Source organism: Eulemur rufifrons, chromosome 8, assembly GCF_041146395.1.
Source record: "Eulemur rufifrons isolate Redbay chromosome 8, OSU_ERuf_1, whole genome shotgun sequence".
Classification (NCBI taxonomy): Eukaryota; Metazoa; Chordata; class Mammalia; order Primates; family Lemuridae; genus Eulemur; species Eulemur rufifrons.
This window is the reverse complement of record NC_090990.1, coordinates 97,533,535-97,550,267: the sequence shown is the minus strand read 5'-3', so window position 1 is coordinate 97,550,267 and position 16,733 is coordinate 97,533,535. Positions and strand designations below refer to the sequence as shown.

General features: G+C 38.4%; 2 protein-coding genes across 2 annotated transcripts; both read right to left on the bottom strand.

Moving 5' to 3' along the window:
• Positions 1 to 400: 400 nt before the first annotated feature.
• On the bottom strand, positions 401 to 3,611 carry OR6Y1 (olfactory receptor family 6 subfamily Y member 1). Its single transcript, XM_069479213.1, has 2 exons — positions 3,585 to 3,611; positions 401 to 1,384 (listed from the first exon to the last, which is right to left on the bottom strand). Exons 1-2 carry the CDS (start codon positions 3,609 to 3,611, stop codon positions 401 to 403), a joined length of 1,011 nt encoding a protein of 336 aa, XP_069335314.1.
• Positions 3,612 to 10,899: 7,288 nt separating this feature from the next.
• Positions 10,900 to 11,853, bottom strand: OR6P1 (olfactory receptor family 6 subfamily P member 1). The gene has a single exon (XM_069478535.1). The coding sequence runs from the start codon at positions 11,851 to 11,853 to the stop codon at positions 10,900 to 10,902; it is 954 nt and encodes a 317-aa protein (XP_069334636.1).
• Positions 11,854 to 16,733: the final 4,880 nt, after the last annotated feature.

The window sequence follows — 16,733 nt, the reverse complement described above, 5'->3', positions numbered from 1 at the left end:
ATGTTAAAAAGTCCTTTCCTAACTTGAGAAAGGAAATATGATTTTATTCTTTATATTAAACTGTTTATCCTGTCTGGAATATATTTTGGTAAATTGTATGGTGAAATTATCTGTCATTGTCCTTCTCTTCTTTGTTGCCTCCCTCCCTTCCTCCCTTCCTTTCTTCTCATTTCAAATAACTTGTAAAATGTTTAACACTTGTCTCTTGACCTGATAGTAGCGGTTACATCTTAGGAATATTGTTCTGTAGTCATGTTTGTGTATGCACACACACATATATGCATAAACACACAGAGCATTGCTAAAGTATGGGAGGTTGAGAATAACCAAAGGTAAGAATTAGGGAGAAAGTGTATAGTAATCATCTCTTGATTCAAGCCTGAGGGAATTTACAAGTTTTTCAATTATTGTATGTCTCATCACCCTGGAGCCTACTTTTCTTGCAAAATATGGCCTTTTTCAGAGCTGCCTTTACTTCACGGTTCCTCAGACAGTAAATGATGGGATTGAGAAGTGGAACGATGACAGTGTAGAGAACAGATACCACTTTGTTGGAATTGTAGGCATACATGAGCTTGGGACGGGCATAGGTGAAAAGGGTTGTGGAATAGAAAAGAATTACAACTGTCAGGTGGGAGGCACAGGTGGAGAATGCCTTTTGGCGGCCCTGAGCAGAAGGGATCTTGAGGATAGTGGTGAGGATGGTGGCATAAGATGCTACCACCACACAAAGGGGAACAGCAATGACCATGAGGGCTAAGAAGAAGTCCACCAGCTCAGCCTGTGAGGAGTCCTTGCAGGACACATTGAGGAGCGGAGAGATATCACAAAAGTAGTGATTGATCTGAGGTGTGCCACAGTAGTGCAGTCGGGCTATGAAAACCATCTTAATCATGGCAGTCATGAGTCCACAGAACCAGCATCCCCCAGCTAGTAAACCACAAAGCTGGTTAGTCATGATGACCGAATAGTGTAGTGGGTTACAAATGGCTACATAGCGGTCGAAAGCCATGACAGCAAGGAGGATGTACTCAGTGCAGATGAAGGTAACAAAGAAGTAAAGTTGAGTCATGCAGCCATTGAAGGATATGCTCTTATCATAGCTGAGGAAGTCTACCAGCATCTTGGGGCTGATGACTGTGACATACCACATCTCTAGGAAAGAGAGGTGGCTCAGAAAGAAGTACATGGGCTTGTGCAGCTTCCCATCACTGCGAATGGTGAAGATGATTAGAAGATTCTCTAGCAGTGTCAGCAGGTAGGTTGCCAGGAAAACAGAGAAGAGGAGAAGCTGTAAGTCTGGTTGTGCTGGAAATCCCAGAAGAATAAAATGTGTTGTCACTGTACGATTATCTACTTCCAGGACCTTGGTGATTAGGACTGGCTGTGGACACAAAGTCAGTTCCTTCTAAGCGCTAGTCTATGGTGATTTATGTCAATAAAACCCACCCATCACCAGCAAATTCATCACAATAGCAGCTCTCTGATGCTATATCTTTATTTCCTCTTGAATTATGATGAGAACCAAAGCTTTTGAGCAAAGATGAACTTTAGGGAGCTTATATTTTATTTTAGTTTTTCAAATTAGCTCAAAATGGGTAATTAAGGTTACACAGAAGGGACATGAGAACCTCCTAATGCCCAGTTCTGTGCTTTGCCAATGTATTACTGCTGGGCACAGGACGGTGGCCTCCATACCACCCTTTCACTACAGGTAAAACATCCCCATCTACTGCATATGGAAAGGAGGAAGAAGACCCAATTGCCCATTCTCTAGGTGTAATTTGTATGACTCATTGGGTTGCATGACCCCACTTATCTGTAAAATGGTGAGAATCCTCTGGTTTTTATCTATTTGGCAAGGTTGTAAATCTTGAATGAAGCAATAGTTGAGCACATTCACAGGATTAATAGCAAAGACGGGTTTGATACAATTATTCACTAGCTTCAAAATTGAATAGATAATTTGAAGGGTAATGTTTCCTTCAATCCAATCCATTGTATAGAATGTTTAATTAGGAGTTTGAAAAAATTGCATTCAAATCCCACTTTTGTGTCTCTCTAGCTAAGTGAACACATGACGTAAGCTTTCATAATATTAGTTACTTTATTCCTAAGGCAGGGATAATAGAGTGGGGTTCACATTTTGTGAACATTAAAAGATCTTTAGAGTTCATTTTTTTGTTTTATTTTATTTCATTTTATTTTATTTTTTGAGACAGAGTCTTGCTCTGTTGCCCCGGCTAGAGTGCTGTGGCATCAGCCTAGCTCATAGCAACCTCAATCTCCTGGGCTCAAACGATCCTCTTGCCTCAGCCTCCAAAGTAGCTGGGACTACAGGTGCACGTCACCATGCTTGGCTAATTTTTTCTATTTTTAGTAGAGACGGGGTCTTGATCTTGCTTCAGGGTCCAGGCTGGTCTCGAGCTCCTGACCTCAAGTGATCCTCCCACCTCAGCCTCCCAGAGTCCTAGGATTACAGGCATGAGCCACTGCACCTGGCTGAGCTTTAGAGTTTAAATTAAGATCCTATGGATATTTGCTGTTACCTTTCCAGGCTGCTCTACTTACCCACACACACAGCCCCCTGCCACTCAACAAAAAAATTAAATGGTACAAAGAACATCCATTGTTAATGAGAAAGGTGGAGGAGACTGTCAGACTTTTCCAAGAGTGTTAAAATTAAAGAACCCATAACTGTTTGATAGTATTATCAGAAAAAAATAAGATTGTCTTCTATTTTTTCTGCATTTTTGTCTAGTAATTCAGCAAAATGTGTGACCTCTTCCTAGGCTGGGCTGAAAATCATTTCAAATCTACTGATACTAAACACCTTACCATTTCCAGCCTTTCTCTGTATCCTATTGCTTGGTTCCTCTTTTCTGCTCTTCTCCAGAGCTAATGTCACGCTTGTTCTCCATTTATCGACAGACTTGCTTTTGTGGCATAAATATATAGAAGAACTTTTTTAAAAGAAATGATCATCCAGTGAAAGAACTGGAAAACTAATGCCTCCCCTATCCATTTCCCTCTTCCTGAAGAAAGGCAGAATAATTAACTCCTAATCATCCATGTTTAGAGAGAAAAAAAGACACAGATAACTTCGAAAGGCAAATAATTTATAATAGTGTTAATTCAACAAACAGCTTTGTTTTCTGTTGGAATACAATTCTTTACACACACACACATTCAACACAAAACTTGGCCTTGCTTGTCACAGCCTAGTATTCACTGGACAGAGAGATAGTGGGGTTTACAAACCAGGTGAGGCTTATGAATCCTCCCTATTTCTCCATCCTGCTTTCTTTTAATCTCTGAATCCAAGAGCCCAGACCAACTCAGAGTCTATTTGTGACTAGTTTAGGCCAGTGTCCATCTGGCTTTCTCTCACCACATCTCCTTCTTTTCCAATGGACAGATGAAATGAATATGTTTCTAGCTACTGAGGAATAGTATTACTTTTGGGAGGCACTTTCTTGGTCCATAATAACAGGATATCAGTCTCCAGAGCTGTGTCCTTGGGCTTAATTCCTAGATGTATTTTATATTCCAGAAAACTGTAGCAAGTCATTATACCCTAATACCCCAAGATCCTCTCTGCCAGGAACCATCCGTGGTATTCTCTAGAGGAAGTATACTAGCCTAAAAACATAGCTCTAAGAATGACTTAAGGAAATAATGTAATATACTGTAATACCTTAGCAATTGATATTGTCATTCTCAGGGTAGATGCTTCAGATTTGAAGCTGCAAATAACACTTCATTTAATCCTAAAACTAAGAATTAGTAAATAAAGCAGGGGATATTTTTATAGGAACTATGCATTCATTTATCTTTCTTCTACTTCTAACAGAAATGTAAAGACGAGATGCAGCACCACAGATAAATTAGCATAAAATAAAAGTAAAAAGAAATAAAGAGAAGATACAGCAGACAATGTATATCAGGAACATCTGACTTAATAGTTTTATCATTTGAGCATGAAACTTAGCTTTGAGATTTCTAGTATTCAAGTAAACCGGGAAAACAACCAGAAGTAGAACATGATCACATTCGATCCTCAAAAAATTCTCTCTCTCTATATATACATGGTCTGAGTCACATCCTAATATCTTCCAGACTGTTTAGATAGTCCATCTGGTAGACTCATGAGGGAGAGAGCAAGGCTCCTTCCTTCCCTCCAGTGGAAGTTTTATAATAACTAGATCCTGTGGAGTCTATGTTGATTATACAGCAGCATCTTCATAGCCAGAAGATGCCTTGCTTTGAATATCTGAAAGAACTTAAAATATATAAAAGAAACACATTATTTCATCTGATCTTCACAATCAGGAATTTATCTGGGACAAATGTCATAGTGCACACTTAACCCGGAGATATTAACTATTTAGTTGAAGGTCACACAACTAGTTGCTTAATGATAGGGTTGAAGTAAATGCCAAATTCCTTCATTACAACCTACTGTTTTTTGTGTATGAGTAGATAGAGGATGATCTATGAATTGGGTAAGTTTTTTGTTTTCTTCTGAGAATTAAATTTCATCTTCAAAAGCAGTTTTAATAGCACTTATAACACTCTATATGAGCAATGAAAATTCAAGGAGTGAAGACTCAAAGGGCCAGGTTGAGAGCCAAGAGCCAGGTGAAGATTCCAGCACTCTGGATCTCAAATATATGTCCTAGCTGCAGCTTTAAACTATCTCACTATTCCTTGTAGTCAACTCTCGGTTATCCATTGTGGACTTAGCTCATGAAATAGTAGGAGTTTAAATTGAGTGGCATTTTAATTCAAACTTCTTATTTTTCTCAGGTAAGGGAATCCCAGAATGGTTTAAGTGATTTTCCCAAGGTTAAGCGACTATATAGTGGCAGGGTAGTGAATAATTAATAATTATATTTTAGTCCCTGACAACCTTTAATCCCTGATTGTCTTACATACTTCCTTCAACTTAATTCCTTTTATGGCCCAATTAATGTAAACACAAGAAGGACAAATCATCTTAAATTTTAATTTTATTCGAATAGAATCATAAAAGGTAGCATGAATCTCATAATCATGAGTTTTCTCAACAACAGGTATATTTCATTAGCTGTCACAATTGATATTCATTTTATTAATTTTATATGTGCGCGCACACACACACACACACACACACACTGCTAAAGAATTAGAAAGGGAACATTCAGCTCTAGAAACAAATGTCTTGCGGCTCTAAAGCTGCAAAGGTCCTGATAGGTCGTAAGATTTGGCTTCCTACCAAATTTGTGAATCTCCAATGCACAAACCCAAGTATTTACCTAAAGTTTGCCTAATTCTCTCCAGGAATAGAAAACTAAATAAATTCAAATATAGTCATATTTTTTTTTAAACAAGGAAACCTCTGATTGGGAGATGCAAAGCTTTCTCTTCTAGAACCCAATGCACCCACATTCAGGGGTCCTCGGTCTGTTTCTGAAAGTAAGTCTCATCACTTTCTCTAAGGATAGCTCACAGTTATCAGGACTGTCAACCTCCAATCTCTCCCCGTTACCCCTGCCTCATCGTGTCTTTCCTTCTTTATACTAAACCACTCAACATTTATTTGTATATATAACCAGGTTGTTAGTCTCTGATTATCCTGCATGATGATCCCAACGTAACTGGTATATTTAAAGTGGAGCAATAACTCAGGCTGTGGAAAGTATAACTTGGATTTAAGGATGGATTTTCTTCTGAAATCAGGGACTAGGAAGAGCTTCATGCCCTTGAGCCCTTCCACCAGAGAGGAGCAAGAGGCTCTTTCTCTGATTTCCCAGGGAGGGAGGATTCAGTCTTCCCCATAGACAATGGACAGTCAGCTCAGGATCATGATGGGGTTGGCAAAGGATCTGCTCTGTTGTTCATGGGAAAATGAGATACAGGAAAGAAAACTTATGTGGCTAAAGTGCTGCTGGGAATGGAGGCATTTTATACATTGTCAGGCAAGCTCTGTAGAGATTGGTTTAACCAAACTGAGGATCCCAGAAGTCTCCAAAATGGAACACAGGTAGTGAGAGATATAACAGAATAATCTCTTGTGCTCAATCTAGTCTTCTACCAACTACTGCAGGGAGGTGAAAAAAAGTACAGGTTGGCCAGAGGTGGACATATCCATCTTGGACCTTCAGTGGTAAGTTATTTTCTAAAGGGGATAAACATGTGCTTACTTCTTCAAATCACTTCTAAAAGGATGTAATTCTAGTCCATCTTCCTTTTCCCAGGACCTCTTAGGAACAACTATGCCTCAGGGTTATATGCACAGCAGCTCCTAAGTTTATAGCAGGACAGAATACTTCACTGCCATGTAGCAAACACCTCTGCACCTCTCAATTTCTACTGTCAGTTTTCTTTGAACACTTTAGGGGGAAAATCTATCCTTCATATCCCTGGCCCTCTACACTCTTTATAACTTTTCAAAATCATGGCCTGTATTTTGAAATAATTTTTTTTTCCATCTGGATAGTTTGGGGAAAGTGGCTTAAATTCAATGAGTCTCATTTTGAACATGATTAATCTTTGCAGTTTATCATAGGATTTCAAGTTGAGGATAAATGTGACCACATGATCTGATGGATTTTTTTGATAATCAGCACAACAGAAAGGGAGTCTTATTTTGTTACTCTATGGTACTATGAATAGAAGTGAAATTCTAGTGTTTTATAGCACTGCAGGATGACTATAGTTAACAATAACATATTATATAGTTTCAAATAGCTAGAAGGAGACTATTGAGTGATCCCAATACAAAGAAATGATAAATGTTAGAGATGATGGTTATGTTAATTACCCTCATCTGATCACTATACATATGTATTGAAACATCACTATGTACCCCATCAATATATGTACAATTATTATATATCGATTAAAAAATCAAAGAAACAAGTAGGAAGAAAAAAGTTATAAGTAATCAAAACTCCTGTAACCACTATCCCATTTGTCATGACCTGCTCTTATGTAACATAAAAATATACACACATGCTCATATACCTATGTTCCACCCACCACTCCTCACATACACATATTCATGTACTCTCATACACTAATTCCATCTTCTATGCTACTTTGTCTATTTCTGCCTCATAAGTCAGAGCAGACCTGGATTCTGCACTTTGTAAAGCAGAGAGTTGCACTAAATGCATTAACTTGAAGCATCTTCAGGAAAACAGACCACTGGGAAATTTCAGAGACTCTAGGCTATTTCATCTAGAGCAGGTTCTCAGAGTAGAGACTTAAAATAACATGAGCATCCATATTACACAATACCTGTCAATCCCTGCCATTTTTCATATGGCTAAAAAAATCTTTGTTGAGCTGAAATTAATCCGTATATACACCAAGTTCCCTCCTCATCCTCAACCTATTGTAGCACTACTCATTATAGGCTCAAAGAAGACAAGTGATTTTTAAGTCAATAAAATGAAATTTTTGATGAATCAGTAATTTAAATAAAATTGATTTTCAATTACTCCTTGCTTTCTTTCATAATACTAATAAATAATTAAAAACTGGCCTAATTCTACTTTTGGAAATTTTTCAACTCACCATTTTCTTGGCAATGTAACTCTTTTCCTACCTAGCTTTGTCAGAGATGGTCAGCTTACACTGAGAAAAGAGAAGAAATCACGTAGACCAAGAAGAGAAGGACAATGTCCATAAGCCTAGAGAGTTGCTGAGCAGTCTTGTTTGTGTCTCTGATGAGCTTGAAGAAGGCAAAGAATGGAGCTATTTGTGCTTCTGTCTGCCTCCAAGCTACTGGAGGAGCACAAGCCAACTCCCTTCCACCCACAAGGCCTCCCAAGAGACACAGCCTTCAAGAACATATTTGGCCTTTCCAGGGCTCAAAAGGATCCGGGGGGATACTAAACGAAGAGCTAGCAAGATAAGTGGAATCTTGAGGCTCAAGAGAGACCTTAGACTTACTGGAAGTGCACTGCCCCTCCTTCCCAACCAGACACTGGGGAAGAGGAAGGTGAGGGGAAATTTCATGCATGTGTGTGTGTGTGTGTGAGAGAGAGATTCTATTTCTAAGGAACGATCTCAGATGTAATAAGGTCCTCTGGGAAGCGATAGGGCTATAATCCAAGTCATTCAGAAAATAAGAATGCTAAGTACCCATCCTTATTTGGAGAACCAGGTATGTGAGCACACATGCATATACAAACTCAAAACATACTCAGATATTATGCTTTCAAATATAGACTCAGTACACAAACGTGACTTCTTGCATCAGTAACTCAGTAGATGTGAACAATAAATATACTGCATTCAGATTATGTCTGTATTTTCAAAAAAGAATAAGAATATGTATATATTTACTCTTATAATCTACAAATAGTACACATTCAGAAGCACACAAAGGTATTCAGAGAAGGTAGAAGGTAGTAAGACTGTATGGAAAAGATAGTGGCATGGAGATTGGACAATTATCTCTTTAGGTATATATTTTGTTTCAGGGGTTAGGATATTACACACTCAGGGATGATTAGCCTCAGAACCACAGACCCAGGACAAAAGCAGAGAGGGAGAAGGATCTGTTGGGATTTGATACACACTACAATGAAGGGTGTTGGCTAAGGTAGCAACCTGCACTTTTCTGGAGTTGGGAAAGACGAGCTCATTATTAAAATAGCAGAATTCCCTTAAAGAAGTGTAGCAAAATCCTAAGATTACAAAGAGCCTAGTTCATACTTATAGGAGTAATAAATATTTAGTCATTATTTTCTAATTTGATAAAAAAATTTCAAAAGAAAGCTTCTTCCACAGAAAATTGGGCTAACACTCCATTCATGTGCAGGTGGTCTCCTGGCTCATCACTGATTCTCTGGTGATATTCTGTGTTACCATTCTGTGCAAACCTGACCATTCATTCAATAAATATTTACTGGGTGTCTTCTGAGTGTCAGGAACTATTCTTAAGTCACAAAAATTTTGAGGCAGATAACCATGTCTTGTGCCATCTATAAAGCATCTTATGACTAAAAATCATATAATTTGTGTTTTCATTTTAAATTCGAGTATATTCTTAGTCAACCAGATGAATAGTGCTGCTATTTTAAAGATTAATTTCATTTAAAACATCATAATTAACCAAACTACATGCTACTTTACTGCTCCCTCTCTGTTATCTCCAGCTGGTGACAAGCCAGCTGCACTGAGTACACACTGAGAACCTAAAAAATCCCTAAAACAACAACAGAAAAGTAAAATAAAATAAAACTAAAGCAATGTACAGTAAAATGAAATACACAAAATGGCCTCAATAGTAGCTACTGGAATTGCAGTCATAGTGTCTGGAAAGAAATAATCTGCCTTTCTTTGGCTAGCTTTGTGAATTACCACTTTAAGGAGACAAAAACCATTACAACCTGGCAGAATGGTAACACATAAGATTTGGGCAGGGTCATGATTTGTCTCTGAAAACTTAGAAAAACATATTTCATTTGAAAAAAATTTAAAAACCTAAAACTAAAAATCATCTCAAAAATTCTAAAAGAATGCAAATAACAAATTAGGCCAAATATATTGCATCAAGCACATTAGAGTAAAAATAATAGAAAACAAAACTTACAGTTCCATAAGTGGGAGCTAATTTTTATCATTTAGTAAATGTAATGGGTGTAGGTAGGTGATGGTGCTGGTTCAGTTTGCAGCCATACTATCACATTCATGATTTCCATACATTTCTGTACCTCAATCCTCAGTGTGTTGACTTTTCTCCCATGTTTAATTACCTCCTAGATGGCTGCTGGAGCTCCAGGCCTCAAATCCAAGTTCAGAAAAGGGAAAGGGGCACGCTTGCACCAGTGCCAACACATCTTTCTCTTAAAAAGACAGCTTCCTCAGCAGAATTTAATTGACATTTTATTGTAAAAAAATGAGGGACATAGCCAATCTTAGCTCCAAGAGAAGCTGAGATATCAAATATATGACAGAGATGTAGATTTATTGCCTGGGTTCAGCATGTTTTCAGCTCCAAAATAAATTAGGTTATCCTAGCAAAGAAAAATGAGGTCATTACTGACTAGGCAGCTAAAAATGCCCATTTCTTTTCTTAACTGACAGTGAGTTGCAAATCAGAACCAGTTGCAAAGTACATTTTATTTAAAAAGTACCACTGGTGGAATTAAATAGAATATTAACAGAAATCTCTGAAAGAAGTAGTTAGTAACCTATCAACACCAATTGATGCACTAGGGGAATCTCTCACATTAGAAGAAGAATAAATTAAAGCTCTATTATCTGCCAATGGGAAAAAATGTGACATGACCAGAGTCATACAAGTAGCATTTCTATCAGTTGACATTTTCTAGCTCTTCCCTTTTACTTATGTAGGCAAATATCTAGAAAGTGAGTCTCACATGTGAAAACAATGGCCAAAATGGTTAAGAGGAGAAAACTGTTCTATGTTTGATATTCTAACACAGAGTTATTATATGTTTTGATTATTTTTAAAAGGAGGAATTTCACTGATTCATTCAGTAATATCTTGGCACAATTTTATATCATATAATTGGGAATGCTAACTTTCTAATCAACTTGTTACCTTCTCCACGTAGTTACAAAGACGCTTGGAGCTTTGCTTTCCACATACATCTCAGAAAAAGCTGATTCTCCAACCTCAATTTGAATAAGAGTGAGTTTGATGCATGGTTAGAACAGACACATCTATTAGAAAGCGTATAATAATACTGATAATGAAAAAATAACAATAATGAGGGGACTTGCTATTTATTTAATGCTTATTGTGAGCTGTATTATAGGCCAGAAGGTCCATTGAACAATAAAACTCACAAACTATCAAAGGCCACACCTGTTATCAAATTAACTTAGGGAAACGGGATAGTAAGCACAACATTCCCTGCCAGGGTCTGTTGTACATCAGTCTGGAACATCTCTACGATAGTGGCATCTGCCCAGCACTGTCTTCCTGAAGGCATCCTTCACCTCCTTGTTCCTCAGGCAGTAGATGGCTGGGTTGAGGAATGGCACAATGATCGTGTAAAGCACAGAGATGATCTTGTTGTGGTTGAAGGTGTACATGGCCCGGGGACGTGCATAGGTAAAGAGAGTGGAGGAGTAGTAGATAACAACCACTGCCAGGTGAGAAGCACAAGTAGAGAAGGCTTTGCGGCGTCCCTGGGCAGTGGAGATCTTTAGAATGGCTGCAAGGATGGCAGCATATGATGAAACCACAGCCAATAGAGGGAGTAGAATCATCACCAAGGCCAAGAGGAAGTCTACTAGTTCTGCTTGCTCCTTGTCAGAGCAGGTGAGGTTGAGCAGTGGGGAGATATCACAGAAAAAGTGGTTGATGATATTGGGTCCACAGTAGGACAATTGGGAAATGAAAAGAAGCTTAACCATGGAGCTGAAGAAACCACTGCCCCAACAGGCAGCAGCAAGGTGAGTGGCCAGACTGGGAGGCATGAGACTTGGGTAACGGAGGGGTTCACAGATGGCCAGGTAGCGATCATAGGCCATAACTGCCAACAGCACACATTCAGTGCAGGCTAAGGCAATGAAGAAGTAGAGTTGGGTCATGCATCCTGCATAGGTGACTCTACCGTCCTGGGTAAGAAAGGCTCCCAAGAGCCGGGGAATGGTGACATTAATGTACCATAGTTCCAGGAAGGAGAGATGGCCAAGGAAAAAGTACATGGGACGATGAAGGCTTGGAGTGAGCCAGACTGTGAGGACAATGAGTGCATTCTCCAACAATGTCAGCAGATAAATTGCCAGAAAGAAGACAAAGAGGAGCAGCTGGCAGAGTGGAGAGGTGGGGAAGCCCACCAAGACAAACTCCTCTATGTGGCCTCCACTCAGATTTCTCATAGTTTCTGTCCACTTAGGTGTCTGAAAAAAAATCACAGGAAGAACAAGAGGTTGAAAGATGGGTGGACCAAACCACTAACATCCTTTCACAGATTATAACCTCTGAAGAGGCATGGCCATATAGTCTCAATTATTATGACATCACTTTCCCCTTCACTTTGTTATTTCATCTTCCACCTCAAAAGAAAATTTCTCAGATTTGATTGAGCATTGTATTCAATAACTTACCAACCTTAACTACAATGGGTATTTGATAAACACTTACTGAGTGATTTCAGAACCACCTTAGCACTTAGATTCTTGTTTTCTTATCCAGCACATGCTCATCCCTCACTTCCTTACAAACTCTTAAGCCCCATAGCACCTTTACTCAATATTTTTTTGAATGAATGAATAAAAGAAGGAGTGACAGCAAACTGGGAGTCTGAGGACTTATCTCTCAAGGGGAATTGGACTAAGAGGAAGTATTACAGTAGCCAAAAGATTGCTTAAGCTATAGTGCAAAGCAGCATGGCAGGAAGAAGGTTGGTTTGAAAAGTGTTCATTTCTGATTGGAGAGACAATTCAGGATGGAGGAAAAGGGAACACTTGTTCTAGAAAATAGTGATTTTTCCATTCCCTTTACAAATATTTTTGAGTACATTCTTTGTGCTAGAGTTAGGTTGTCTCATTTCCAGGGCTGATATGGTAGGTTGAGAAATGGCCCCCACAAGTTGTGCATGCACTAATCCCCAAAACCTGTAAATGTTACATCATATGGCAAAGATGTTGCAGATGTGATTAAATTTAGGATTTTGAGATGGGGAGAATTGTCCTAGATTATCCAGGTGGGCCTTAAATGCAATCACAAGCACCCATATACAACAGAGGCAGAGGAGAAGGCAGTGTGAAAATGTGGCAGAGAGAGATTTGGAGATGTTAGCCTGGAAGATTGGAGAGATGTGGTCACAAGGTAAAGAATGCTGGCAGCCACCCTAAGTGGAAAGAAGTGACGAAGGAATTCTCCCTGAGATCCTCCAGAGAGAGTGCAGCCTTGCAAACACCTTGAATTCTGCCAAGCAACACTGATTTCAGACTTCTGACCACCCAGAACTGTGAGAGAATAGATCTCCATTGTTTTAAGCCGCCAAATTTGCGGTAATTTGTTACAGCAGCCACGGGAGACTGATGCAGCTGGTGAGGTGGCAGAATAGAAAGTGCAGTCACATTCCCAACCAGTCTGTCCTTCCATTCTCATATCAATATTGCCAGGGACTGGCATCTCCAGAAGCCCTCCACTGAAATCACAAATCTCGCTTGAAATTGGGTCACATGTTAGATGCAATCAAGTGTTTTCATTTGTGGTGGGACTTACATACTTACCTTCACTTTTTTTAAAAAAAGAAACTTAAAAGACAATATACCAGCTTGCACACCTTTATCTTGACATCTATTTTTAATCAAAAATTTAAATAGTTTCAAGGACTCTAATTTTCACTTCAGTGTAAGTACTGACCTTTTAAATAAAACTATTATGTTATTTCTTAATATATTCAATGGAATTTAAATATCAGTGCCATGATAATGATATCCACTAATACTTGTTTAAAAATTACATAAACGAATGTCTTTAAAAAATGAAAATTTTACATCATTTATCTTACCAAACTCACAATGCATGCTATTGTAATATATTTTTATAATTGCAAGGTTTTTATGGATTTCCTCTATGTCTATCTATGTGGTTTTTATTTTCTGTACTCTTGAGACTATAAATGCTTTATAAAAGATCTCCTTTATATATTATATAATTAGCATACATTTAACCAAAGCAATATAAACATATAAAAATTTTTGAAGAATGTATTGGACAAACTTTTAAAAATTGATTGGAAAACTATCTTATAATAATGTGGATTGCACTTTTCATCAATGCTTGTGTACATCTAGGAAGACTAATTACCACAATAAGAAATATAGTGTCAATTCCATTTTTACTCTTACTTTGAGAGATAAAAACTGAGCAAATGAGTTCACATGTAAGTGACACTGATGTACCATAGCTCCAGAATGACAGTTGTTTCATTATAGTAATAACACTAAATTACTTGAACTTTTTATTACTTGTGTGCCAAAATATACAATAACCTATCATCAAAATTATGTTTATCGAACTATTAGTAGACAACTTGATTAGCTCCTGTGTCAACTGTGTTGAAAGAAACAGATTGGAAACCACTGAAGTGCTAAAGGATTTGCTACACAGTTATTAGTCATTCACTTTCTGAGCACTGACATTGGCGTTGGCACCAACTTACCCTCTGGGGGCACTTCCAGGCAGCAAGATTCAGTTATGCCTTTCCTTGTGAAGAGGGAGGAATGGTTTTGAAAAGAGAAGTGAGAAAGGAAAAGAAACACTTTCTCAAGGAGATAAACTTTAAGAAGAGCTTATAAGGGAATTGAAATGATGGAATCTGATCTGTGCCACTATTCCTTCCTGGACCTTGGTACATTTTTTTGTACCCTCAAATCCCCATAATCTCCAGTTTGGAAACAGTGACAATGTGTCAGATACTTTTCTGAGCAAGAGTTTGGAGAGAAGGTAGGGTGGTAGGGTTAGAAACAGGGTAGGAAGGGAGCTCAACATGCATTGTGGGTAGGTAATAGTAGAGGATGGGGAAAAGTAAAAAATGATGGCTGGAAACCCCCAAGAGCCAAGGTAAGCGAATTCAGATGCTGAGTTCAGACTGAGCAATGACAGAAAGTCTGAAAAGAAACTTGTCTTCACCCCTCTATTCTCAGTAAACAGAGCAGTAGCTAGAACATAATAGGCACCCAATACATATTAATGGCATGAGTTTCAGTCTTGATTTGTATAGTCTTGAATAATTTACTTCATTCAGATATGTATTTTGAAAATATAGATAATTAAACTAAATACAAACTAGGGGTCTTCCTAGTTACAGCACTGCATGAAATTTGGCTGAAATTGGCCAGGGTCAGTCCTGAGGGACATGGGAGAGGTTGTTGGAAAATGAGGTGGGGGGTGGGAGGCAGCCTTTACATCATCATCTTTGTGGGTTTCCAGCTCAGTTGTTGAAACCAGACCCTGCTTGCTATTCAGACTGGCCTAATACTTTTCTCCAGCTGAGGCAACTTTGGCCCTTAATATCTGTCAGATATTGTTTCTTCCCTTTTGATACATCCTGCTCCAAGTCTGGGAGCCACCTCCCTCCTCTATTAGCTTTACAGGATCTTTATATCAGGGCAGCATTCCACCATCAGGGCCAACAGATGAGCCTGAAATTTTAACATTCACACAGTGGTATCTCTCATTTGGCAACTTAGGTTTCAAAGGATAAATAATGGAAAGAATCTTGAGGATTTTTTCCCATCTCATTTTTTCTCAGAACCAACAGCAGCTCTTTACCCATAGGTCTTCTCAGGACTAAATTATATCTATGGTATTGTGCAATTTATCTTTCATGTGCCCTGGAGCACCCCCTCTCACCATCATCCTCCCCTTCGCATCTACTACCTGCTATTCTTATTTAACCTTCCACTCATATCAGAGTTCATCTGGTCTTTGCACATGAATAAACATAATAAACACCAGTGTCTCTGTGAGGATTTTGTCCAAGAGTTCTCTCACATCTGCGATTGTGATTATGACCCTACTTACACATCTATTGAAAATTGTTTATTTACCTGGATTTTTCTTCCTCAGTAGCAGAAGCTGTCAGTCATTTCTTGGTTCTAGTTAGCTTCAGAGCTTTGGATATGATATGTCTCCAATAAATATTTATCAAATTAGTTAAGAAATAAATAAGGTAATAATCTAGGAATTTGGGGATTTAATTCTCCTTTTCTGTTTCAGTGGTGGAAAGCTGAAACTGTGTTCTTATCTATCAAATAGTTAGTGTTGCTGCTACTGGTGATGATATCTGTCATTCCTACTTCCTTGGACTACGTGACCATGAAAAAGAAAATTATCAGAAGACTATGTGCTCACATTATGAAACAATTTATTATTTTAAAACACATTGGCAATTCCATACGTATGTTTGTGGGCCTGAAACCATGTAGACATTACTCGGATCATTCCAGTTGGCTATTTACACTAGCACACTTGCCTGGACTCCTGTCTACCTGCCACCTCCCGAAGGTTATGTAAATACAGCCCCAACGGTACATTGCCTGGACTCCAGCGATCCTCCCTGGGAAGCAACACAATCCTGCGTCCAGAGACACAGTGGGAAGAGCTCTGTACATAGGCATATCCCACTTTCAGAGAAAGCTAAGTTTATTTTATATTGCCTTATTTTCCTTGAATTCTTCATTTGATCATCACGAATTGAAGAATCTCAATGCATCTAGCCAAGAATTTTGTGAATTAACAACTGAGGACTCTCTGGAGTTATAATTACTGGCTCAGTCTGTGTCCACATGGTATGAAGACATAATAACAAGAGACATAGAGAAGACATAATAACAAGATGGATTACTATGTGCAAGGCACTGAGTACTTTTGATGTATTAATTTAATCCTCACAATAGCCCAGTGAGTTTAAGCACCTTATCTCTATTTATAAATGACACAGAAAGATGAGTGATATTTTCTCAAGATCACATATCTAGGAAATTGTGGAGCTGGTTAAATGCAGCTAATCTGGCTATGAAAGTATGGCAGCAAACTTGACCTCTGTCCTATATAGTCTGCATGGAAATAAGATGTCCATGAGTATAGCCAGATGGACTCATTTACATAATTTTATGTAAAGGGGTTTTGTTTGTTTGTTTGTTTGTTTGTTTGTTTGGCTTCTCTGTGTATGGCAGTAAATTCAATCAATAGGGTTGTTTTTTTCAATCCCATTTGAATTTGAGCTGTATTGATATATACT

Bases quoted from the DNA above. Each gene is read 5' to 3' on its own strand.
- OR6Y1 (XM_069479213.1), bottom strand. From the start codon at position 3,611: ATGGTTCCTGGCAGAGAGGATCTTGGG. The intron at 1,385-3,584 runs GTATTAGGGTAT...TTGTGTCCACAG, and splicing joins CTGGCAGAGAGGATCTTGGG to CCAGTCCTAATCACCAAGGT.
- OR6P1 (XM_069478535.1), bottom strand. From the start codon at position 11,853: ATGAGAAATCTGAGTGGAGGCCACATAGAGGAGTTTGTCTTGGTGGGC.